Source organism: Macaca thibetana, chromosome 18 (assembly GCF_024542745.1).
Source record: "Macaca thibetana thibetana isolate TM-01 chromosome 18, ASM2454274v1, whole genome shotgun sequence".
Classification (NCBI taxonomy): domain Eukaryota; kingdom Metazoa; phylum Chordata; class Mammalia; order Primates; family Cercopithecidae; genus Macaca; species Macaca thibetana.
Genome location: NC_065595.1, coordinates 71,792,710 through 71,819,159, shown reverse-complemented (window position 1 = coordinate 71,819,159; position 26,450 = coordinate 71,792,710). Strand labels below are relative to the sequence as shown.

Genomic DNA, 26,450 nt, shown 5'->3' with positions numbered 1-26,450 from the left:
TAATCAAAACAATCAGATTCAACGACAGAATTTCACAACCAAGGCCCATTAGACTTTGTGGGGTCTTTCGGGAGAAGCTTTCCTGTATCCCTAAACCAACTATGTAAGTAGAAAGCTTGCTGACTGCTTAATGTTTTGTTACTACGATTTCTTCTAGTTCCGTAGCCAACTTTCTTTTTTTACCTTCTGGCTAGGGTTTTCATTCTTTTATGTGATTAAGGACATTTTTCTGCCCCAAGTATTTTAGTTCTCTTAGCCGGCTCTGTCCAAAAGAACTGTCTTTGATGATAGAAACGTTCTACATACGTACTTTGTCACGTAGCAGCCACTAGCCATACATGGTTATACCACACCTGAAATGTGGCTGGTGCCACTGAGGAACTGAATTAATATTTAAAATTTAAATCCCAATACTGGATAGCACGGCTAAACCTTTTCTAACCCTTCACGTTTCTTATGAAGATTATATAGTAGGATATTACAAGCACTAAAAAAGAACTATCTTAAATCTGGAGCAAGATGACTTCCCTAACTAGTACGTTTGTTTGGTAAAAGAGGACGTGCTCTTTTTTACAGTTCACTCTAATTCGTAAGTTGTAGAACGTTTTCTTAACAACGTGTATTCTCCCAGATTTCGGGACAGGCTGCCTTTCCTTTTGCTCCAGCGGTTTATTTGGCATAAAATCTGCAGGCTTACAGGAGCTGACACCAGGGCAGAAAAGAATGAGGAATCTGTTCCCAAGTTGGTCACAGGCCGCTAAACTGACCTAAAAATGTTTAAAATGAAATTCAAATACCGCACTTTAAAAAAATACGAAGGCTGAGAAGAAAACGAGAAATGGGAAAGCAAGAAGGCGGAGCGTGCCGGCGACTTCTCTGGGGACTTCCTCAGGGGGTCCTGTTCCAGTAACCCCGCTACCCACACCACCGCCTCCCTCGTGTCGGAAGAGGCCAGCCCAAGAGGCTGCCACCTCGTGCTGCGCGCCGCGACCACGGCCGCCGGGTGGTCCCCTGGCCCCGCCCCCTCCCACCTGGGCGCCCCGAGCCCCGCCCCCCGAGCGCCCCGCCCCGCCCCGCCGCCGACTCCGCGCGGCGCTCGGGCGCCGAGTCTGCGCGCTGACGTCCGACGCTCCAGGTACTTTCCCCACGCCCGGCCGGGTTTGGCGTGGGGGCGGGGCGCGGCGCGCAGCGCGCATGCGCCGCAGCGCCAGCGCTCTCCCCGGATCGTGCGGGGCCTGAGCCTCTCCGCCGGCGCAGGCTCTGCTCGCGCCAGCCCGCTCGCGCCAGCTCGCTCCCGCCGCCATGCCCACCACCATCGAGCGGGAGTTCGAGGAGTTGGATACTCAGCGTCGCTGGCAGTCTCTGTACTTGGTGAGTCGCGGACCCGCGCGGCGGTCGCCGACCTCCTCCGAGACCCGGGCTCGTGCCTTGCCCGCAGGCTCCCTCCCGCCTCCCCCGCCTCTCGCCTCTCGCTCGGGGCGGAAGTGGCGGCGCGGGCCGCGTCAGGGGCGCGCCTGCGCTGACCGCTCTCTTGCTCCTTTTGGGGCAAAAAAAAAAGGCATGCTTGGGTTGAGCAGCCTCTTGGTTAGCGCAAGCGCAGTTAGTTCTGGAGGGCGGCGCCAAAGCGCCTTCTCGGGGAGCGCGTGGATACGCCACCGGCGTGGAGCGGGCCGGGGTCGGGGTCCTTGGTGACTCTGGGGGGGCGCCGGACCCCGCAGCCTCGCCGTCGCTCCCACGCCGCTGTGCGTGGTTCCTGCTCGCGGACAGCTAGTGGTTTTTCTCTGGCCGGGTGTTTTGTGGCCGGGCAGGCAGCCGGCGTCCCCGGGAGCGGCGAAGGCGGGGGCGGGCGAGCGGGGCCGCGGCGTCCGGGTCCAGCTGGCGCTCGCGCAGGACCTGTCGGAGCAGGCAGCCGTGGGCGCCGGGCCGGCCGCCGCAGCCCTCCGCGAGGCGAAGCCCGCTCTCCTGGCGGAGCCGCGGTGGTTGGGGGTGGCTCGTGGCCTCGGGCGAGGGCGGCGCTCCCGGCACGCTCCGTCTTCACATTCCCCCGTAGCCCAGGGGCGCCCCGCGTGGGGTCTTCCCCCGCAGAATCTTCCCGGAACGAGAGAGGCTCTGCTTGTGTTCGTCCAGTGATAGCGTGTCCTTCTCTTTATAGTTTTCCTTACTGAGGTATGCTTCCCTTGCAGTGAAACGAAGATCTCATGTGTGCTCCCAAACGAGTGTCACAAATGAATCCCCCCTTGCAAGCCCCCTCAAATCAAAACAACCTTTTCTTGCCCTGAGATAGTGCCCTGTCCCCTTCCCAGGGGCACCCTGTTCCGACGCCTGTCGCCGTAATCGTGCCTGTTCAGCTCACATAGATGCAATATGTAGTATAAACACCTGTGATTCGCTTTTTTATGTCAACTAGACTACCTTTTAATTCAAACAAAACTTTCTTTTAAAATGATTTAATTGCTTTCTCCTTCGTTTAATCCTCGCCGTTTAATTCCCCAGATTGAATTTGGTGACGGTTAAGTTAATGCTGCTTCTGATGTTTGCTTCTCTGTGTGTAAAGTAAAAGAAAAGACGGGCTTTCCTGTAAATGTGGATGATCCTGGGTTTTTCCCCTTTCCATTTAATTAGATGACAGTGAAAAATGTGTTCAGAAAGTAACGTTTTCTTCTTGAACACATTAGTGGGAAGTATAAATATCCTGATTCCCATGATACAGAGTTTGTTAGAATAGGGCTCCAAGTTTTAAAGAAATGCTGTTAAGGACTCTTCCAATTATAGACAATCTGAAACGCTAATTCTAGTAGGAATCTTAATGTGAAAGAGAGCCTGCCAGCTGCATCCTCTCCAGTTACATTTGTTTTAGCAGAAGCTGCTGTATCTAAGGCTTAGGTTATATATATCGAAATAGATTTGAAAAGAGAAAAGTGAATGTAACTTAATTCAGCTTAACATTTTGGTTTAAGAAATTTGATCTTCTTTAGTATCATTAATATCCTTGAAAATTCAATAAGAATTGTGATTCCTCTTTCCAGAAAAATAAACTTACTCGCATCCACTGGAGTATTTCACATCCATTTTCAAAGAGATCAGGAAATCCTTCTATAGATTCTTACTGAGGAATCCTGTAGTTTAATTGGTTGGTCAATACTCATATTATTATTTTTTCCTAGTGGAAAACAAGACCATTCGTTTGGTCATGAAACCATGACCATGCATACTGGTGTTACAGTAAAAGTAGGTCACAAATCAAGAAAGTTAGTAATGGAAAGCAAGTCAGGAAGTTTGGACTGTGTGTTTTCCTGTGGCCTTAGAGTTAGAACATCCATTCAGCCATTCCACAAATATGCCCGGACCCCCAGTGGAGTTGCAGCTTTTGCTCCTGGCCATGGGGATTCAGCAGAGAATGCTCCTGACAAGGTTCCTGCCCTCGAGGTGCTCACACTCTAGGGCTTATTCTTTTGGGGCCTCATCGTAGTTCCATATTTTCGTTCATTAGTTCCTAACATGCTTGTTACGTGCTAGTGTTAGACACAGAATTCTAGTTAAAAGACAAGAGTCCCAGTTTTTCAGGATGCAGCCCTGTAAATAGGTGAGCAGATGAAAACGTTCAAGTGATACATGTAAAGCTAGCCTGAAGCACAGGGTGTTGTGGAGTTGTGTACCTGGGAGTCCTGTGTTTCCGAAAAAGGGGTGCACATGGGAATTCTGGGGAAGCCTCTGGGGGGCGGGAGGATTTCACCTAAGTCTTGAAAGACATTGGCCAGGGGAAGAGGACAAGGGAGGTAAAGGGAATTAGTGTTCCAGCAAGGAGGGAGTGCACAAAGGCACTGAAGGAATGCTGAGAGAATCACCCACAGTTTAGCTTGGAAACTGGTGTGAAGTTGAGATGCTGGAGAATAAGGCAGAGCCTAGAAGGCCCTTGTAGATCAGACTAAGGAATTTGAGCTGGTTAATGGGAACTGACTGTGGAATCGTAAGCCTGGAAATACCATGATCATATTAACGGCTTTTTTTTTTTTTTTTTTTGACAGAGTCCCGCTCTGTCGCCCAGGCTGGTGCGATGTCAGCTCACTGCAACCTCTGCTTCTCGGGTTCAAGTGATTCACTTGCCTCAGCCACCTGCATAGTTGAGATTACAGGCACACACCACCATGCCCGGCTGATTTTTTTGTACTTTTAGTAGAGACAGGGTTTCGCCATGTTGGCCAGCCTGGTCTCGAACTCCTGACCTCAGGTGATCCCACTGCCTCAACCTCTCAAAGTGCTGGGATTACAGGTGTGAGCCACCGCTCCCGGCTGATCGTATTTACTTGTTAGCAAAATCGTTCTGACTGCTAGCAGGCTGGATGGGGAAAGTGTAGGCACGCGGCATAGGCAGTAGTCGGTTGGAGTAAACCTGAACAGAAATGATGAGCTCCTGCACTTAGGCAGTGGCAGGAGGGATGGAGGGGAGATAAGAAATTTGAAATGAAATGGTAAAGGGGTATATGTTATATGCAAGTTTGGTTTTGAAATTGTTTAATTCAATTTGAGGTACCTGCGAGACACTGAAATTAAGCTAGTTGAATGTATAAATTTGGAGTTCGCGAGAGAGGTCTGAGTAAATGTGGTTTTGGAAATCATGAACACATGGGTGACATTTGAGGTCTTAAGACACTGATGAGATCATCCAGGGAAGATACAGAGCGTTTGGAAATACCAAAGGCCAAGGACACAATCTTGACAACATTTAAAAGGATGGGTAGAGAAAGAGGAGCTTGCAAAAAAGACTGGCGAGGAACAGCCGCAGAGGTGGGGAGGAAGGCAGTGGAGGGAGTTGAGGGTGAGCAGGGCCGCCTGACAGGTAAGGGCCAACCTGAGATGGCCATTACATCAAGCAGCTAGATTAACAGATACCTTAAAGGGAGTCGTGTCAGCAGACTACACAAGACAGATACGAAGAGTTCAGGAGAGAGGGTAGGAAGAAATGCAAACCACCAAGTGCACACTGCTCTTTTTAGAAACCCAACTTGAAGAAGTGGGGAGAGGCAGCTAAAATGAAGCAAAACGGTGTGACTTCTCACGTAAACGCTTTAACAGCTTCCCGTTGCTCACAGTGTAAATTCAGCCCTTCCTCCAGCTCACAAGACCTCACGGCCTGCATCTCGCTTGATTTCCCCGTTGCTTTCCTCCCTCTTTTCCACTGTGCTGTATTCTTGGAAGTGTGTGTGTCCATTCTCCCCTTAGGGCATTTGTAAATGTCGTTCTCTCTGCCTTGGCACAGTTTTCCCCCCTTCTCTTTCCTTTCTTGCTTAAACTACCTCCTACTCATCCCTGAAGTCTCACTTCCTTGGCAGGCCTTCTTGACCTGCCTGTGCTGGGTATGAGCCCCGGTTGCGTACTTCTGTAGCATCCCAAGACTTCCCCTTTCGTAGCGGGAATTGGATGTCATACAGCAGCAAATGATTTCGGGAACACAATTTGCATTAAGCAAACCACTATCTTTAAAGTAACACAGCTTGAGTAGGAAAAAAGTGTTTAAGGTGGCTTTCTGCTTTGTTTAGCACAACAGTGGATGATGTTTCTGATGATGTTTTTGAAGAGTTGTGCTTTTTTTGGTAATGCTAATGAAGCTGGGAAAAGAAAGGCTTTGCTCTTGAGCAAAAACTGGATACAACTAAAAGCCGGACTTAGTAGTAGGGGAACTTGATACCTTGCTGAAATTCTTGCAGGAGAAATGAATTTAGTATTTTGAGTCTGAAACTCTGGTCCCTTATTCCTTTTTGCTCCTGTTGAACAGTATCTTTTATTTCATGACTTTGATAATAGGAGGTTTCTTAGAAATGAATTCTTAGGTTGGAGCAGAACAGACTGTTAATCTGAGTTTATATTTTTTACTACCTCTTCAGAGCTTCGTGAAGGCAGTGCCAGTGCTTTGCACAGCACCAGATGCTTAGTAAGCACTTGAAAATATGTGCTGAATGAATGACTTTTTACAAGGAAAGGGCAACTTGATATATTTATGTGATTGCAGGGATGAACCTAAAGAGAGAGGTGGAGGTTGAAATAGAAGGGATGATTGTTGGAGCCAGAAATCTTGGAAAGCAAGAGTCAGTGGGACCAAGAGCAACTGGTGGAAGAATTGATCGTGAAAGAGTGCTGGCCAGGCGGTGGCTCATCCCTGTAATCCCAGTGCTTTGGGAGGCTGAGGTGGGAGGATCCCTTGGGGTCAGGAGGTTAGGGCTGCAGGGAGCTGTAATTGTGCCACTGCACTACAGACTAGGTGACAGAGTGAGACCCTGTCTCTAAAACAAGAACAACAAAACAAAGGGTGCAATTGAAAAAGTTTAATTTGGTCTCATTGTATGAGGTTAATTCTGACTCTTTGATTAATGTTCATGATCCCTTTTTGGCTTTTCTTTTCGTCACTACTGATTGGTGTCTGCACCAGGCTGACCTTTGAGAAAGGCAGAGAGAAGGAATGGAGTCTATGTGCCTACTGAGGAAAAGAGTAAAACTGGGGAATCACAAAAGCTGTGTTATGGGATGTTTCTAAGAAGTGATGACTCAGAAAGAGTTTATTTATTTTTAAATTCCTTTCTTTTTTAAAGATGGGTTCTCACTCTTGCCCAGTCTGGAGTGCCAGTGCAGTGGTGCGATCATAGCTCACTGCAACCTCAAACGCCTGGGCTCAGGTGAGCCTCTCACCTCAGCCTCTTGGAATTTGGTTGATTAATCAGGGTTTATAAACAGTGGAACTCCTGACTGACTTCATTTTTCTTTTTTTGGCAACCGAGTCTCACTCTGTCACCCAGGCTGGAGTGCAGTAGCGCGATCTTGGCTCACTGCAACCTCCGCCCCCCGGGTTCAAGCAGTTCTCCTGCCTCGGCCTCGCAAGTAGCTGGGATTACAGGTGCCTGCCACCAAGCCCGGCTAATTTTTGTATTTTTAGTAGAGACGCAGTTTCACCATGTTTGTCAGGCTGGTCTTGAACTCCTGACCTCAGGTGGGCCACCCGCCTCGGCCTCCCAAAGTGCTGGGATTATATGTGTGAGCCACCATGCCCTGCCACATTTTCCTTTTTCCTTCTTCCTTTTCTTTTTGAGACTGGGTCTCACTTTGTCACCCAGTCTGTAGTGCAGTGGCATGATCTCAGCTAACTGCAGTCTCAACCTCTTGGGCTTAAGACATCCTCCTGCCTCAGCCCCCCCACATCGCTGGGCCTGGCTAATTTTTTTTTTTTTTTTTTTTTTGAAACGGAGTCTCGCTCTGTCTCCCAGGCTGGAGTGCAGTGGCCGGATCTCAGCTCACTGCAAGCTGCGCCTCCCGGGTTTACACCATTCTCCTGCCTCAGCCTCCCGAGTAGAATTTTTTTTTGTATTTTTTTGTAGAGACAGGATTTAACCATCTTGACCAGGCTGGTCTTCAGCTCCTGAGTTCAAGGAATCTGTCCATCTCAACCTTCCAAAGTCTTAGGATTACAAGCATGAGCCTCTGTGCCTGGCCATTTTTCTTTTTTCTTTCCTTTTTTTTTTTTTTTGAGACAGAGTCTTGCTCTGTTGTCCAGGCTGGAGTTCAGTGGCGCCATCTCGGCTCACTGCAAGCTCTGCCTCCCAGGTTCAAGCAATTCTTCTGCCTCAACCTCCCGAGTAGCTGGGACTACAGGTGCCCACCACCACGCCCGGCTAATTTTTTGTATTTTTAGTCGAGACGGGGTTTCACTGTGTTAGCCAGGATGGTCTCCATCTCCTGACCTTGTGATCCACCCGCCTTGGCCTCCCAAAGTGCTGGGATTACAGGCGTGAGCCACCGTGCCCGGCCGCCATTTTTCTTCATTAGAAATTTGTAGTTCAAATATTGTTAGAGAACAGTTTTTACCATTTGTGAGTCAGCTAATTTTTAGAAGTCAGATGTCAAGTGCACACTGTTCTTCTCATACTTACAGTGGGGCAGCCAGTTAGGCAGGTGAATCAAAGCTGTCTTATTCTTTTTTTTTTTTTTTTTTTTTTTTTTGAGACGGAGTCTCGCTCTGTCACCCAGGCTGGAGTGCAGTGGCCAGATCTCGGCTCACTGCAAGCTCCGCCTCCCGGGTTTACGCCATTCTCCTGCCTCAGCCTCCCGAGTAGCTGGGACTACAGGCGCCGGCCACCTCACCCGGCTAGTTTTTTGTTTTTTTTTAGTAGAGACAGGGTTTCAACACGTTAGCCAGGATGGTCTCGATCTCCTGACCTCGTGATCTGCCCGCCTCGGCCTCCCAAAGTGCTGGGATTACAGGCTTGAGCCACCACGCCTGGCCAAAGCTGTCTTATTCTAAAACACTTCCCTTGCCTACTAGTTACACATTCTCCTGCCTGCTGTCTGATCTCAGTGCTTTTACATGGTTGCACAAACTCTGAATTGCCTTGAAGATTGGCTGCTGTCTCACACCTTGGAGTCTTCATATGTTGGATATACTCCATGCCTACCGTATCTATTTGGGAAACATCATCAAGACTAGACTCTAGTCTTCTCGGGCAAGAGAAGACTTCTCCTTCTCTCGCTTCTTAGTTCACTATATTCTTTTTTTTTTTTTTTTTTTTTTTTTTTTTGAGACGGAGTCTCGCTCTGTAGCCCAGGCTAGAGTGCAGTAGCCGGATCTCAGCTCACTGCAAGCTCCGCCTCCCGGGTTCACGCCATTCTCCGGCCTCAGCCTCCCGAGTAGCTGGGACTACAGGCGCCCGCCACCTCGCCCGGCTAGTTTTTTGTATTTCTTAGTAGAGACGGGGTTTCACCGTGTTAGCCAGGATGGTCTCGATCTCCTGACCTCGTGATCCACCCGTCTCGGCCTCCCAAAGTGCTAGGATTACAGGCTTGAGCCACCGCGCCCGGCCTAGTTCACTATATTCTTCTTTAGAATGTGAACCGCATTGTTTTGTAGCTGTCTACTTGTCTGTGTAGCTCCTTGAGGGTGGTCGTCGTCTTTGTTTTCCCACCACCTACCTGTGGGACCTGAAACATGTTAGATTCCTGGTAAATATTCAGTAAACACAGGAAAGCTGCTTCCTTTTAAAATGTCAGCACCTTAGTTTATTCCAAACTCCTCATTTATGGCTGAGGAAATACTGAGCTAACACTGTTGTGACTTACCTGATGTTACAATATCTGCTAGTGACATAACTGGGACTCAAATCCAGTCCTTCTGATTCTCATTTCAGCACTGTCCTAATTTACCCGTGTGACTACCTATAGTGCTTTCTTCGTATAATCTATTTGAGATCAGTGGCACAGAGGGAATCATCTTAATTTTGATGGCCAGGAGGGAGTGGATGTGTTATAATAGGTAGGGTCGTTTTGGGACTTGAGGCCTTTAAAACAGTGTCTGGGATCCAGGATCAGACTTGAAAGGTATTTGCAAATCTCCTGAAACTGCTAAATTTTATGTACGTGTGTTCACAGGTATTTCGTTTCTAGGTGATTCCTTAGCTTTTGTCAGTTTCTTAGTGGATATGTCTGTGATCCCTCAAAAGGTAAAGACCACTGCTTGAAGGGAAAGCAGCCTTGGGAAGGGTGCCCCAATGGGGAATGTATACCTGGAAATCATATTGTTTTGCCTTTGACAGGTGTTTTATAGATTACCGATATCTATAATTACAGAAATCCAGATAGTTGCATTTGTCCCCTAGCTTTTCTAGTTGCCTCTTTTTTGATTTCTTGATTTTAACCAGAATCTTTTTTTTTTTTTTGAAAAGGGGTCTCACTCTGTCACCCAGACTGGCGTGCAGTGATGAGATCATGGCTCACTGCACAGATGCACGCCACCATGCTTGGCTAATTTTTTATGTTTTGTAGAGACGGGTTCTCATCATGTTGTCCAGACTGGTCTCGAACTCCTGGGCTAAAGCGATCCTCCCGCCTCACCCTCCCGTAGTGCTGGGGAGCCACAGTGCTTGGCCAACCAGAATCTTAAAAGCCCTTTTTACTTTTTCCAGATTGTTACTCTGCAGAGGATTCCTGATTCCCAGTTGGAGAACCATTATAGCTCTCTCAGTCTCCTCGTGTTCTTTTAGCTGCCTTGTCTTTGTCCTCTTACCTGCCCACTCTCTTCTCCCCTTCTTTGCTTTGGTCCTCAAAATAGTCTGGGTAAACCAGAGAGATGAACAGATAAGGTCTGGGTATGCAAAGTTCAAATTAACATAAGTGTGCTCTTCACTGTCTCAAATAAACGTTATGTATGATTTGTTTCCCTTGGAAATCCTCATCTAAATTCTCTACTTTCTATTCCTTAACTTAATGCCCCATTAAGGTAGTTTTTTCTTAATGGAAAGCTGTTGAGAGTCAGAGGATATTTAAACCAACTAACAAACTGGAACTTTTAATAATACCAACCTTACTTTGGATAAGAGTGATTAGCCATATACTAAATCCTAAATCAGTTTAACATATAAACTTTAAGACATAACAGATGATAACTGAGGAAGAGATACAGTTCCACAGACTAACTTTAAAGAATATAAGCTCTGACTCTCCTGAGTAGAAGAAAACTAAACTTTTCTGTTACATTCTTTTTTTTTTTTTATTGAGACACGGAGTCTTACTCTGTCACCCAGACTGGAGTGCAGTGGCACGATCTTGGCTCACTGCAACCTTCACCTCCCTGGTTCAAGCGATTCTCCTGCCTCAGCCTCCCAAGTAGCTGGGACTACAGGCATCTGCCACCACGCCCGTCTAATTTTTGTGTTTTTAGTAGAGATGGGGTTTCACTGTGTTGGCTGGGCCAGTCTTGAACTCCTGACCTCAGGTAATCCACCCACCCTGGCCTCCCAGAGTGCTGGGATTACAGGCGTGAGCCATGGCATCCAGCCTGCTATATTCTTCTTCTTTTTTTTTTTTTTTTTTTGAGACAGAGTCTCCCTCTGTCCCCCAGGCTGGAGTGCAGTGGCGCGATCTTGCCTCACTGCAAGCTCCGCCTCACGGGTTCCCGCCATTCTCCTGCCTCAGCCTCCTGAGTAGCTGGGACTACAGGGGCTCACCACCACGCCCGGCTAACATTTTTGTATTTTTAGTAGAGACGGAGTTTCACCGTGTTAGCCAGGATGGTCTTAATCTCCCGACTTCGTTGTCTGCCCACCTTGGCTTCCCAAAGTACTGGGATTACAGGCATGAGCCACCGCGCCCGGCCCAGCCTGTTATATTCTTAACTGGAATAACATTGCCTTACAGTGCCATTGTCTGAAATAGCTTTTAAAAATGAATGTAATGCCATTTTAAATGTATTTAATCGTAGTGCCAATTTAATGGTCTATATATGGTACAGTAGTACTAATGGTTCAAGAAGTTGTTTTGACTTAACAGTGAAATCTTTGCTTTTAAAGATCATAGATGCCTTTAGACACATTTAAAATGAAACATGTTCATGAGAGGAAATGTCCACACAAATACAGTCCCCCCAGACTCAGCATGTGATGTTAGTAGGTTCATAGGCCCACCTGGTGATCCCCAGGATAAGAAATTGTGGTCAAGAAACCGATTCCAGGGGCCAGGCTGGTGGGTCACACCTGTAATCCCAGCACTGTTTGTCTCAAAACAAACAAACAAACAAACTGGTTCAAGGTTGGATACTTTTCAAACGAAAGGAATGGAGGAAGGGAATGCAATGAATAACTTTTCAAATCCAGGACATCTGATTTAATATGCCATTTGCTCTATCAGTTTCATTTGGTTCATGTCACTGATCATTTATAACCTTATTTCAAACTGCTTTAATTCCCCTAAGGAAAATCTGATACTGAATTATTTTATTCTTTCACTATATTTAAACAGTTTTATACTCTGAAAGCTGTCAATTTCTCATTATAGTTTGCTTTATAGTACACAGGAATTGTTCCTGTGGTTTGAGCTAAGGCTACAGGATTCCTAGAGTTTGTACGCCTCTAGTCCCAGTAAAGGACCTGGTACGTCAGGGTAGCTCTAGAAATTTGGAGTGACTTCGTAACAGTGGGAACTGCTTCTGTTCTGTTTTTTTTTTTTGTGGTTTTTTGTTTGTTTGTTTTTGTTTGTTTTGAGACAGAGTCTTGCTCTGTGGCCCAGGCTGGGATGCTATGGCATGATCTTGGCTAACTGCAACCCCTGCCTCTTGAGTTCAAGCGATTCTCTGCCTCAGCCTCCTCAGTAGTTGGGATTACAGGCGTGCACCACCACACCCAGCTAGTTGTTGTATTTTTAGTAGAGATGGGGTTTTCCCATGTTGGCCAGGCTGGTCTTGAACTCCTGACTTCAAGTGATCTGCCTGCTTCCCTCCCAAAGTGCTGGGATTATAGGTGTGAGCCAACGCGCCTGGCCTACCTCATTCTTTGTACTGTAATAAAGTCCCGGTGGGGCAATAATCTAAACATAAAATAAATGAAACCATAAAATTATATAAGAAAACAATGGAGAAAATTTTTTGTAATCAACAGAATGAAAAAGGATTTTTTATGCCATGTCACAGAAACCTAGAGAAAAAAGGTTTAAGTTTGATTTCATAAAAATTTAAATTTTTGATATGAAAAAATAACATAAAGATCAAAAGATAAAAATTTTTGAATATTTGCAATATATGACAAGAACTGTACTTTCTTAATACGTAAAGAACTACATATCAAAAAGAGAGCGGAAATACAAATGGCGTTTTAAAACAAGAAAAGCTGTTCACCTTCACAATAATAACATAATTGAAGGCCGGGCGCGGTGGCTCAAGCCTGTAATCCCAGCACTTTGGGAGGCCGAGGCGGGCGGATCACAAGGTCAGGAGATCGAGACCACAGTGAAACCCCGTCTCTACTAAAAATACAAAAAATTAGCCGGGCGCGGTGGCGGGCGCCTGTAGTCCTAGCTACTCAGGAGGCTGAGGCAGGAGAATGGCGTGAACCCAGGAGGCGGAGCTTGCAGTGAGCCGAGATCGCGCCACTGCACTCCAGCCTGGGCAACAGCGTGAGACTCCGTCTCAAAAAAAAAAAAAAAAAAAAAAAATAACATAATTGCAAATTATAAGTATAATACCATTTTTCACCTATCAAAGATCAAAAAGTTTGTTAATGTAATTGGGTAGGTGAAGCTCAGGCACTTTCTTACATTATTGGTGACAGTATGCATTGATACAGCTTCTTTGAGAGGTTATTCATAGCAACATTATTTGTAATAGCTAAAACCTAGAAATAACCTATATGTCCATTGTAGATGACTGGCTAAGTAATGAATACTATTCAGTTGTTAAAAATAACTTATCATCTATATGGAAGTATTTTGGTTTTTTTTTTTTTTGGAGACAGAGTCTCCCTCTGTCGCCCAGGCTGGAGTGCAGTGGCGCGATCTCAGCTCACTGCAAGCTCCACCTCCCTTGTTCACGCCATTCTCCTGCCTCAGCCTCCCGAGTAGCTGGGACTACAGGCGCCCACCACCATGTCCAGCTAATTTTATTTTTTTTATATTTTTAGTAGAGACGGAGTTTCACCGTGTTAGCCAGGATGGTCTCAATCTCCTGACTTCGTGATTCGCCCGCCTCACCCTCCCAAAGTGCTGGGATTACAGGCGTGAGCCACCGTGCTCGGCATATGGAAGTATTTTTAATATATACCAAGTGAAGAAGCAAAGTGCAGAACAGTATGCTAATATCTGTTTTGCGAGGGTGGGATGGATATATGGATGGAGGACGACAGGCAAGCAGTCTGGCTTCTATAAGGATGGAGTATCTTTCGGAAAATATAAAAGACACCGGTTACAGTTATCACCTAAGGCAAAGGATTGAGGGAAAGGAGAAAGTGACTTAACTTTTTCACTATATACCCTTTTGTACAGTTTAATTTTTGCCATGTCCATGTAATCCATATATACATAGGGAGCATATGTATATAAATATATGTAAATATAAGTAAAAAAAAGTGCTAAAGTTAAGTCCTGAATTCCTATCTGTATCTACTGCCTCACTGCAGTATAGTCTTGGAAGTCTGTTTTTTTATTTGTAACTCCTCTTAGATAACATACAGAAAGCACAGAGCACACGCCTGACACACGGTAGGCTTCAGTGACAATGAGCTATTCTGTTCTCTAAACTCTCTTCTCAGAGAAAACAAATGTGATGAAGAAAAGAACTTATTCCACCGGAGATCTTCTCTCCCCAGCCAGTGGCAGGCATATTTAGGGCTAGAAGTAAGTGGTTATTTTACCATCCTGAAGTAATGGTGTTTCAAAGGATGCAAGATTCTTCACTGTGTCCTTTTCTGAGCATCTTTATAGAGAGTATATGCACAAACATCTGACTAAAAAGGGAACATTTTTCATCATACAATTTAGGATTCACTCAGAGACCTAAAGAAAGAAACTTAGATATGTTATCCCATAAGTGGAAACTCATTATCAATTTGGGATTATTTTAAGGTCCTACCTTATAAAATTATAAAATTAACAAGATTATTCTTTTCCAGTTTCTTCTTATTTGCTTCTACATTGTAGCAGTTCAACGGAGAATATGGTCTAAGAATGTAATGTTTTCTGTATGCCATACGTAGAAGAAAGCTATGTACGAAATACTAAAAATATGATTTGACATTATTTAATAAAATATTATAACTATTTTACCCCGATAATGATGGAAATTAAGTTGCAATAATACAGATTTTATAATAAAAACTTCAAAACCAAGCGCCATGGCTCACTCCTATAATAACAGCACTTTGAAAGGCCGAGACAGGCAGATTGCTTGAGACCAGAAGTTTGAAACCAGTCTAAGCAGCATAGCAAATAAATATAAAAAATTAGCCAGGCGTGGTGGTGTGCCTGCAGTTCCACCCACTTGGCAGGCTGAGGTTGGGGGATCACTTGAGCCCCTGAAGTCAAAGCTGCAGTGAGCCGTGATCACCACTGCATTCCAGCCTGAGCGACAAGGCAAGACTTTGTCTCAAAAATATAAGTAAAATAAAATTAAAACTTTACTTATGTTTTTGGCCGGGCGCGGTGGCTCAAGCCTGTAATCCCAGCACTTTGGGAGGCCGAGACGGGCGGATCACAAGGTCAGGAGATCGAGACCATCCTGGCTAACACGGTGAAACCCCGTCTCTACAAAAAAAATACAAAAATCTAGCCGGGCGAGGTGGTGGGCGCCTGTAGTCCCAGCTACTCGGGAGGCTGAGGCAGGAGAATGGCGTAAACCCGGGAGGCAGAGCTTGCAGTGAGCTGAGATTCGGCCTCTGCACTCCAGCCCGGGCAACAGAGCGAGACTCCGTCTCAAAAAAAAACAAAAAACAAAAAAAAACTTATTTTTTTGAGACGGAGTCTCTCTGTCGCTCGGGCTGGAGTGCAGTGGCGCGTTCTCGGCTCCCCGCAACCTCTGCCTCCTGAGTTCAAGTGATTCTCCTGCCTCAGCCTCCTGAATAGCTGGGATTACAGGTATATGCCACTGCACCCAGCTGATTTTTGTACTTTTAGTAGAGATGGGTTTTGCCCTGTTGGCAAGGCTGGTCTCAAACTCCTAACTTCAAGTGATCCGCCTGGCTTGGCCTCCCAAAGTGCTGGGATTACAGGCGTGAGCCACCGCGCCCAGCCTTAAAACTGTAAAATTCAGAATATGAGCCTTTGTTTTATAGCTTCACTTGTTAAAACATAAATCAGGGGCCAGGCGTGGTGGCTCACGCCTGTAATCCCCACACTTGGGGAGGCTGAAGTGGGCAGATCACCTAGTCTCAATCTCCTGATCTCGTGATCCGCCCACCTTGGCCTCCCAAAATGCTGGGATTACAAACCTGAGCCACCACGCCTGGCCTGAAGTTTGATTTTTTAAAAAGAAAGGGAGAGTTGTTAGGCATAATTGTGTAAATAGTGGTAAAAATTGACAGCAAGAAAGGCGATAGAAAACTATGACAAATGAAGATGATGGCTCACGCCTGTAATCCCAGACTTTGGGAGGCCAAGGCGGGCGGATCACCTGAGATCAGGAGTTCAAGACCAGTCTGGCTAACATGGTGAAACCCTGTCTCTACTAAAAATACAAAAATTAGCCAGGCGTGGTGGTGCGCACCTGTAATCCCAACCACTTGGGAGGCTGAGGCAGGAGAATTCGCTTGAACCCGGGAGGCGGAGGTTGCAGTGAGCTGAGATGGCGCCACTTCACTCCAGTCTCTCCGGTCAATCTAGACAGAGCGAGACTCAATCTCAAAAAAACAAAAATGAAACCAAAAAAAAAACTATGACAAATGAGTATAATTTTCCAGGACCATTAAGGTCTTGTAATCCCATACGCTGGAAGCTTCTGTTGTTGTTGTTTTCTGATTTATCATTGAAGTGACCAAAGCACAGTGGTAAGAAGAAACCTTTGTGATTACTTGACACTAGAGAAGGGTCTTTCCCACATGTTTGAAACTTAAGGAATTGATAGTGAACAGTGTAAGGAGCCACACAGGTGTGGGTTAGGAACTGATGTATGTATGCACTTTCTGTAAAGATGACCAAACACACGTTGTTAGACAAATGAAAAATTCACCCCAAGATCATTGAGGGCATGCAAAGTAGTGTGAGATAGAGGAAGCTGTAATTCAGGTGTCCAAATACAAGAGCAGGTGGAGAAAAGAAAATAAACTGAGAACAGTAAAGAGTGTTTTTTTTTTTTTGAGACGGAGTCTGGCTCTGTTGCCCAGGCTGGAGTGCAGTGGCGCTATCTCGGCTCACTGAAAGCTCTGCCTCCCAGGTTCACGCCATTCTCCTGCCTCAGCCTCCTGAGTAGCTGGGACTACAGGCGCCAACCACCACGCCTGACTAATTTTTTTTTATTTTTAGTAGAGATGGGGTTTCACCGTGTTAACCAGGATGGTCTCGATCTCCTGACCTCGTGATCCACCCGCCTCGGCCTCCCAAAGTGCTGGGATTACAGGTGTGAGCCACTGCACCCGACCTGTAAAGAGTTTTTAAAGTTACAACACACAATTGTTAAAATGGAATGTTCCGTACCAAGCTAGCAGAGTAGATAATGCAGAATACTGAGGTGGCTTGAGAAAAATCTCTCAAAACTCCGGAAAAAGGTGTGAGAAATGAGCGTGAGGCGCGAGCACTTCCCTGAGTCTGACGGACGTTCCCAAAAGGGAGCAGAGGAGACTGAAGCGAAACTCTGTTAAGTGACAAGGAAGACTCAAATGGAGAAACTAACCCAGTTCCGATGAAGACTTGGCACATACCTATAATGTAGTTTTTTTTTTAAGTCTGCCGAAAGAAAATTTAAATTTAAGGTAAATTTAAGTCTGAAAGAGTAAGCAATACAGAAAAATCTTGACAGCAGCTGAGGACAAAAACAAAAAAAAAAATACCGATATTGTTGAGTGTGAAGCAAAAACCTCACTTTCAGTCTTTCTTGAAAAATATTGGCAAAATATGCCCTTGATTCAGGAGTTCCATTTTTATTTCATTTCATTTTATTATTTATGTATTTTATTTTTTGAGACAGGGTCTCACTCTGTCACCCAGGCTAGAGTGCAGTGGTGCAGTCACTGCTCACTGCAGCCCTGACCTGGGTTCGAGTGATTTTCCCAGCTTTGCCTCCCAAGTAGCTGGGACTGCAGGCATACACCACCATGCTTGGCTTTATTTGTTTTTAGTGGGTTTTTTTGTATTTTTTTAGATGTGTGGTTTCACCATGTTTCCCAGGCTGGTCTTGAACTCCTGGCCTCAAACAATCCTCCTGCCTTGGCCCAGAGTGTTTTTGTTTGTTTTTTGTTTTTTGGAGACAGTCTTGCTCTGTCACCCAGGCTGGAGTGCAGTGGCGCAATCTCGGCTCACTGCAACCTCCGCCTCCTGGGTTCAAGCATTTCTCCTGTCAGCCTCCGAGTAGCTGGGATTACGGGTGCCCACCACCACACCTGGCTAATTTTTGTATTTTTAGTAGAGATGAGGTTTTACCGTGTTGGACAGGCTGGTCTCAAACTCCTGGCCTCAAGCAGTTCACCCGCCTCGGCCTCCCAAAATGGTAGTATGACAATCGTGAGCCACTATGCCCAGCCTCAAAATTGCTTTATTTATTTATTTAGAGACAGGGTCTAACTCTCTCATCCAGACTGGAGTGCAGTGGCAGAATCTTGGCTCATTGCAGCTGCAATCTCCCTGGGCTCCCACCTCAGCCTCCGGAGTAGCTGGGAGTACAGGTGCACACCACCATTGCCTGGCTAATTTTTATTTTTTAGCTACAGGGTTTTGCCATGTTGCTCCGACTGGTCTATAACTCCTGACCTCAAACAATCCTCCTGCTTCAGCTTCCCGAAATGCTGGGATTACAGACGTGAGCCACTGGCCCCCAGACTTCCATTTTTAAAGGGTTACCAAGAGGGAATGGATGTGGTGGCTCATGCCTTTGATCATTTCACGAGGCCAAGGTGAGAGGATCATTTGAGTTGAGCAATTCGACATCAGGCTGGGCAACATGGTGATACATCTCTATTTCTTAAAAAAAGAAGTGCCAGGAAGTTGAAGAAGTATGTATAATAATGTCTAAGGATATTCATCATATTGTTTCTAGTAATCGTGAAGTTTTTGAAATTTAATTGCCGATGGAATTGGGTAAAATGATAGCGTATTCTATAACAAAAGATTTTGCATTTTGTAGTTGCTATGCTCTGAATGTGTATCCCTCCAAAAATTCATATATTGGAACCTAAATCCTCAATGCAGTAGTATTAAGTGGTGGGGTCTTTGGGAGGTGGAAGGTCTTGGGTGCAGAGCCCTCATGAATGGGATTAAAGAGGCGTGAAGGAGCCTGCTTCCCTTTCTACCATGTAAAGATATAGCAAGAAGGCACCATCTTTGAGGCAAAGAGCAAGCCCTCCCCAGACACCCAGTGTGTGGCCGGCTTGATCTTGGGCTTCTCAGCCACAGAACTGTGAGAAATGAATTTCTGTTGTTTATAAATTACCCAGCCTAAGGTATTAATATTTTGTTACAGTAGTCCCAATGGACTAAGACAGTAGTCTTTAAAAATGATGATGAAACTGTATTGACAGGAAAAGATATCTTTATTGTTTTAAGAGATTAAAGTGGGTATATAAAAATATGCTTACGTAGTCCCATGTTTATTAAAAAAATGAAAGGTGTGTTGATTCAAGCATAAAGTGAAAAATCTGGGAAGTTTAGATTATCTCTGAATCTTGTGGTAGTAGACTTGACTAGTTTTCCTTTTGGCTCATCAGTGGAGTCCTCAGTCCTAACAGTGAATATATATTAATTTATTAAAAGGTAAAGATACTGTAGAAGATCTCACACAGTTAAAAAAAAAAGGTGAGGGGTGAAGGTATCAGAAATTCAGTGGGCTTCCAGGAAAAAAAAGAAAAAAAAAAAGGTAAAGATCCTCCTTTCTCTCCAAGGACGTCACACGGAAACTAAACGCACTCTGTGGCCACATAGAGATAAAGAGTTGTATTTACTTACCAGTCCCCTGAGGCTGAGATTAATGTGATGAAAAGGTTAAATGATACTTCTTCTATTTTTGTTTTAGGAGACTGATGGGTTTTAGAAATAGTTCTGTGGGCCGGGCGTGGTGGCTCAAGCCTGTAATCCCAGCACTTTGGGAGGCCCAGATGGGTGGATCACGAGGTCAGGAGATCGAGACCATCCTGGCTAACACGGTGAAACCCCGTCTCTACTAAAAAATACAAAAAACTAGCCGGGCGAGGTGGCGGGCGCCTGTGGTCCCAGCTACTCGGGAGGCTGAGGCAGGATGATGGCGTAGACCCGGGAGGCGGAGCTTGCAGTGAGCTGAGATCCGGCCACTGTACTCCAGCCTGGGCAACAGAGCCAGACTCCGTCTCAAAAAAAAAAAAGAGTTCGTGAAAATGTAAATATTTTACACTTTAAAATGTATCAGTTATTTAGAATATTTCCTTTTTTTTTTTTTTTTTTTAGATAGGGTCTCACTCTGTCACCCAGACTAGAGTGCAGTGGAGTGATCACAGCTCACTGCAGCCTCAACTTCCCAGGCTCAAGTGATCCTCCTACCCCATCCTCCCAGCTAGCTAGGACTACAGGTGTACACCACCACGCCTGGTTAGTTTTTGTATTTTTTTGTAGAGGTGGGAGTTTTTCACCATGTTGGCCAGGCTGGTCTTGAAATCCTGGGCTCAAGTGATCCTCCCACCTCTGCCTCCCAAGTAGCTGGAACCACAGATGTGTACCACCATGCCTTGCTAATTTTAAATTTTTTTTTTTTTTTTTTTGAGACAGTCTCGCTCTGTCGCCCAGGCTGGAGTGCAGTGGCCGGATCTCGGCTCACTGCAAGCTCCGCCTCCCGGGTTTACGCCATTCTCCTGCCTCAGCCTCCCGAGTAGCTGGGACCACAGGCGCCCGCGACCTCACCCGGCTAGTTTTTTGTATTTTTTAGTAGAGATGGAGTTTCACCGTGTTAGCCAGGATGGTCTCGATCTCCTGACCTCGTGATCCACCTGTCTCGGCCTCCCAAAGTGCTGGGATTACAGGCTTGAGCCACCGCGCCCAGCCAAAATTTTTTAATAGAGATGGGGGTCTCTCTGTGTTGCCCAGACTGGTCTCAAGTGATTCTCCTGCCTCAGCCTCCCAAAGTATTGGGATTACAGGCGTGACTCACAGTGTCTGGCCTCAGTGTCTTTAAAGACCATCCTATAACACCAAGTTAGTTTGAGGATTCTACGAATGTCTGCTTAAAGACAACCTTCTGAATTCTGTGACCCTCTTGAAAAGCTTGTTGCAACGAAAAACAAAGTCTAGTGATGACTTTATGTGAAGTAACTGTTGGAATTTCTCAAGCAGAAGTCCTGAAACTTTTGAGTCCCTAAATTTACATAGTACCATTGAGGCACAGTTACTGCTCATGAAACGAAGAGTAGCTGGATGAATAGAGAAAGTCTTACTCTTACATTTCAACCCAGCATTATTTGAGCCCAGCAAAATTGCTTCTATAGTAGAATCAGTTTAGTTCCTTATTTTAAGCCATACATATGTATCAAGATACATATATATATATATATATAAAAATTTCAAGAGGGATTGAACGGTATTATGTGAAAATATTAGGAGGTGAAATAATAGGAGAAAGTAAACACATTGAAAGTAGGTATGTTCAGACCGGGCGCGGTGGCTCACACCCATAATCCCAGCACTTTGGGAGGCAGAGGCGGGCAGATCATGAGGTCAGGAGATCGAGACCATCCTGGCTATCACAGTGAAACCCCGTCTCTACTAAAAACACAAAAAATTAGCCAGGTGTGGTGGCGGGCGCCTGTAGTCCCAGCTACTCAGGAGGCTGAGGTGGGAGAATCCATTTAACCCAGGAGGTGGAGGTTGCAGTGAGCTGAGATCACACCACTGTACCCCACCTGGCAACAAAGCAACACTATCTCAAAAAAAAAAAAAAAAAAAAAAAGTAGGTGTGTTTAGAATTTAAAATCTTTGGGCCTAGAGATAAGCTGTAAGGCGGTTGATTAGAATGGACCATTTCATAATGTCCCAAAAGTTAGACGACTTTGGAAAAAGAGGTGGTGGGTGGTCTTAATGTAGGCAATGCACGTGTGTATAAATGTCAGATACAGCTAAGGAGCTAAATGGATTTTTTTTTTTTTTTTTTTTTTTTACCAAATAGCATGTATTAATAATAGCTCAGTTCCATTTACTGATTTGTTTTTCCTTTGTTTATGTCATGTTATCTTTCCATGAGACTGTGAATTTATGCTACTACCAGTGTGGTATGAGGCCTGTTTTTAAAAGAGCTGCATGCTATTCAGTTGGATATACCACGATTTGTTCAACCAGTCTTTTCTTTGTCATTAGACATTTAGTTTATTTAAAGCCTTTCAACATTATAAATAATTGTGAAAGATATCTTTGTTCTGTGAGTTGCCTACGTTTTGGATCATCGCCACTAAGAAAGAAATTAACTAGTGACTCAATTCTTCCTTCTTTTTCTGAGCAGAAATCATGTTAAAAAGAATTAGATTTAAAACTTTTGGTTAAATTATACTTTAAAGCAAAGATTCCTGCCATTTAGATCTGGTTTTGGTTAAAGGTGTGGTTTGGTATTAAATGAGAACCGTGGTTTTCAGCTGCGTGTCGGTGGGGGGTATGTTCGTGATGGATTTTGCTGTCGAAGGACATTTGGCAATGTCTGGAGAGATTTTTGGTGGTTACAGATGCGGGGGGGGTGCCGCTGACATCTAATGGGTAGAGGCGGTGGATGCTGCTTCCTAACATCCTGCAATACACAAGACAGCCCCCACTGGCTCCCCCCTCAGCCAAAATTAGCCAGCCTAAAATGTCAGTAGTGCTGAGGCTTAGAAACCTTGGATTAACAGGCTTCGCTGCTGATGGGAAACATTCTCTTTTTTTTTTTTTTTTGACAGGGCCTTACTTTGTTGCCCAGGCTAGAGTGCAGTGGCGGGATCCTAGCTCACTGCAGTCTTGAACTCCTGGGTTCAAGCAGTCCTCCTGCCTCTGCCTCCCGAGAAGCTGGAACTCCACACATACACCACCATCTCTGGTTAATTAACATTTTTTTTTTGGCCGAGCTGCTGTCTCACTGTGTTGCCCAGGCTGGTCTCAAACTCCTACCCTCAAGTGATCCTTCCACCTGGGCCTCCCAAAACACCAGGATTACAGATGGGAGCTGCTGTGCCCGGAAGGAAACAGTCGGAATGTCTCTGTGATCGAAGGGGAAAGTTTTAGCGCCAGAAGACAAGTAGAGCTGGCTTTGCCTTACGTGATAGACCCAGCGAACAGCTCAGCTGTCTGCTTTCCCAGTGCCAGTTAGACAGACACAATATATTCTATAGCTTATGCAATGAACTTAATACATTTTTTTTTTTTGGAAAGGGAGTCTCGCTGTGTCGTCCAGGCTGGAGTGTAGTGGCGCGATCTCGGCTCACTGCAAACTCCGCCTCCCAGGTTCACACCATTCTCCTGCCTCAGCCTCCCGAGTAGCTGGGACTACAGGCGCCTGCGACAACGCCCGGCTAATTTTTTTGTATTTTTAGTAGAGACGGGGTTTCACTGGGTTAGCCAGGATGGTCTCAATCTCCTGACCTCGTGATCCGCCCACCTCGGCCTCCCAAAGTGCTGGGATTACAGGCGGGAGCCACCGCGCCCGGCCAGTGTGCTTATAAAATTATTTAGTTTTGTGTCTTGGGTATTCCTGAAAATGCCTCATCAGTGACAGATCTAGTTGTTGAGATTTGGTTTTGCTGTGTATATTAGTTATAGACCTAATTTACCTACATTGGAAAGAAAATTCATCAGTAACTGATTTAACAAATAGGAGTTAGGTTTCTCATGTGATATGAATTCTGGAGAGAGAATTCAGGGCTCTTAATGTGGCTTCTTGATGTCACCCATGACCCAATGCTGATATTTCTGCTTAGCTTTCTTAGGAATGTACATTTTACCTAGTCACAGGATGGCTCCTGCCTCTTCCCACCCCTCACCCCGACAGCAAAACCTGTGTTCCAGGCAGGCAGCAGTGAGGACAAAGGTACCTGGAGCCAGTCCTCTTTGTCAGCGTTTTCCTGCAGCCCAGCCCAGTGGTTTCTGCTGATTCCCATTGGCCAGACTGTCACAGGACCTTAGAGGCTGGGGCAGATAGTTTTCAGCTGGGCTCATTGTGGTCCGAAAGCAAAAGCAGATACCTTTAGTAAGAAAGAAAGGATACTGGGGCTGTGCGCGGTGGCTCACACCTGTAATTTCAGCACTTTGGGAGGTTGAGGCAGCCAAATCATTTAAGGTCAAGAGTTCGAGACCAGCATGGCCAACGTAGTGAAACTCCGTCCCTACTAGAAATACAAAAATTAGCCAGGCATAGTGGCGCATGCCTGTAATCCCAGCTACTCAAGAGGCTGAGGCAGGAGAACCTCTTGAACCCGGGAAGCAGAGGTTGCAGTGAGCCAAGACTGCACCACTGCACTCCAGCCTGGGCAACCGAGTGAGACTTTGCCTCAAAAAAAAGAAAGAAAGAAAGAGAAAGAGCATATTGGAATAAACAGCTATTATGCATCTCTGGGAGCTGCTTTTTGAAATACTGGTTCTTCTAAGTTCACTGAAATTTTTTTATAAAGTAAGAACAAATGATTAATGTTGGAGATTTGAAAGAATGGACTCAATGCAAGAGATCTTACTAGCTGAGAAAATAAAATGTATTTATGTTATGAATATATTTCTTAACCCCAAGAACTTGGCTGTTGTGTTGTGTTTTGTAAATTTTAAATCTCCCTACCACTATACTGGGCGCCCTACCGTCTTTTGTATAGTGCACACAAAGAAGTGTGTTTCTCTGAGTTAAAAATAGAAATCTGCACCTGACAGATGGCCTTAAGTGTGGAAAATGGGTGTGTATAACAGAGGTGGAAGAAGTGGAGGGAGTCCTGTGCTGCTTGTTGTTTTAAACCTCCTTTCCCCGCAAATCAGTATCTTTCCTATACACTAGTAATGGCCAATAGGTTTTTATTTTGTTTTCATCCCATTTACAGTAGCGACAAAGCCTATCAGGTTTCTGAGAATAAACCTTTATCATACATTTATGCTAACCTTTAGCATACCTTTATGAAGAAAACTACAAAATTAATTAAAATATCATGAACTGCAATGCAAATGGGGAGAATAAATAGGGGACAACTTGCCTACCAGATACATTGATTACAAAGCTGTGGTAACTAAAATTTGATACTGTCTCAAGGGCAAGCAAATGGTTCTGTGACGTAGAATGAGGATCCAGAAACAGACCCCTGCTGTGCTGAAACTTGGTTTATGATAGAACAGGTGTTACTGATAAATGCAGAAACCAGTAAATGGTATTAAGTCAATTAACTTTCCATTTGAAAGGGATACAATTAAATTTCTTTTCCACATTGCAGGCTAATAACGGTGTCTTGTATCTTGCAAAAGTACTGTTACCAGTCCATTCACGTCCAGAAAAATGTATATATTAGAAATTTGTGCATCATGTTCCCTAAATAAAAACTTCAGATACTTGGCTGGCAGTGATGGCTCAAACCTGTAATCCCAGCACTTTGGGAGGCTGAGGCAGGCAGCTCACTTGAGCCCAGGTGTTCTAGACCAGCCTGGGCAAAAAGTGAGACCCTGTTTCTATAAAAACAAATAAACAAAATGGCACCTAACTTTTAAAAAGCTTCTTCTTACATGTGATAGTGTGAGCAAAGCACAATTTAGTTTTTGCCATTAAAGCATGCTTTTTTTTGGTTTCTGTTACACTTCTGTATTTACTTTAATTCTTGGAATACTGTTTCCTGGAAGATCAAACCTGACCATTCTGGATACATCAGTAGTGGGAGCTTTGTGCAGATATAGCCTTACAGAATGTCTTCCACGTTGAAGTGCAGAGAACCCGAAGGCACCTAGGATGAGCCTCAGGCCTGCTGGTTGTTGCACTGGTGCAATCTCAGCTCACTGCGATCTCCGCCTCCCGGGTTTAGTGATTCTCATGCCTCAGCCTCCTGCGTAGCTGGGATTACAGGTGCTCGCCACCATGCCTGGCTAATTTTTGTTTTGTTTTGTTTTTGCCGTCTCACTCTGTCACCCAGGCTAGAGTACAGTGATGCGACCTCGGCTCACTGCAACCTCTGCCACCCAGGTTCGAGCAATTCGCCTGCCTCAGCCTCCTAAGTAGCTGGGATTACGGGTGCCTGCCACCGTGCCTGGCTAATTTTTGTAGTTTCAGTAGAGATGAGGTTTCACCGTCTTGGCCAGGCTGGTCTTGAACTCCTGACCTTGTGAACCACCCACCTTGGCCTCCCAAAGTGCTGGGATTACAGGTGTGAGCCACTGTATCCAGCCTAATTTTTGTATTTTTGTATGTTATGTTATGTTATGTTATGTTATGTTATGTTATGTTATGTTTGATAGAATCTTGCTCTGTCACCCAGGCTGGAGTGCAATGGTATGATCTCATCTCATTGCAACCTCCACCTCCTGGGTTCAAGCAATTCTCCTGCCTCAGCCCTCCGAGTGGCTGGGATTACAGGTGCCCATCACCACACCTAGCTGATTTTTTGTATATTTAGTAGAGACAGGGTTTCTCTATGTTGGCCAGGTTGGTCTCGAACACCTGAGGGTGATCCCCTGCCCTAGCCTCCTAAAGTGTTGGGATTACAGGTGTGAGCCACCGCACCCGGGCAAATTTTTGTATTTTTCATAGAGCTGGGGTTTCACAATGTTGACCAGGCTGGTCTTGAACTCCTGACCTCAGGTGATCTGCCTACCTTGGCCTCCCAAAGTGTTAGGATTATAGGCGTGAGCCACCGTGCAAGGCCTGTTGCTGAACATTTATGGCTTTAGAAATAATTTTTTTTTTTAAGGAGAAGTAATGACAAACATGATAGAAATAAAATTTGAGGATAGTTCTGGGTTCAAAATAAAGTAACAGTTAAATAGCATGAAGATGAAGAAATAAATATTTTCAGGTAGAAACTCCAAAATTTAGGTAGATGGTATGAGTTTTCGTCAGAATTTGACTGTGATGT

At 45.2% G+C, this 26,450-nt stretch overlaps 1 protein-coding gene across 4 annotated transcripts in view; it reads left to right on the top strand.

Annotated features, from left to right (window-relative positions):
• Positions 1–1,089: 1,089 nt before the first annotated feature.
• The window catches only part of PTPN2 (protein tyrosine phosphatase non-receptor type 2), a 98,907-nt gene continuing 73,546 nt past the window's right edge, over positions 1,090–26,450 (top strand). For 3 of the 4 annotated variants that reach the window (XM_050767572.1, XM_050767571.1, XM_050767573.1), the window contains exon 1: positions 1,169–1,371. In XM_050767572.1, the coding sequence (XP_050623529.1) occupies positions 1,303–1,371 (69 nt within the window). In that variant the 5' untranslated portion in view covers positions 1,169–1,302. Of the gene's footprint in view, positions 1,372–26,450 lie in introns of all 4 variants that reach the window. The other variant, XM_050767570.1, reaches the window with a different exon arrangement.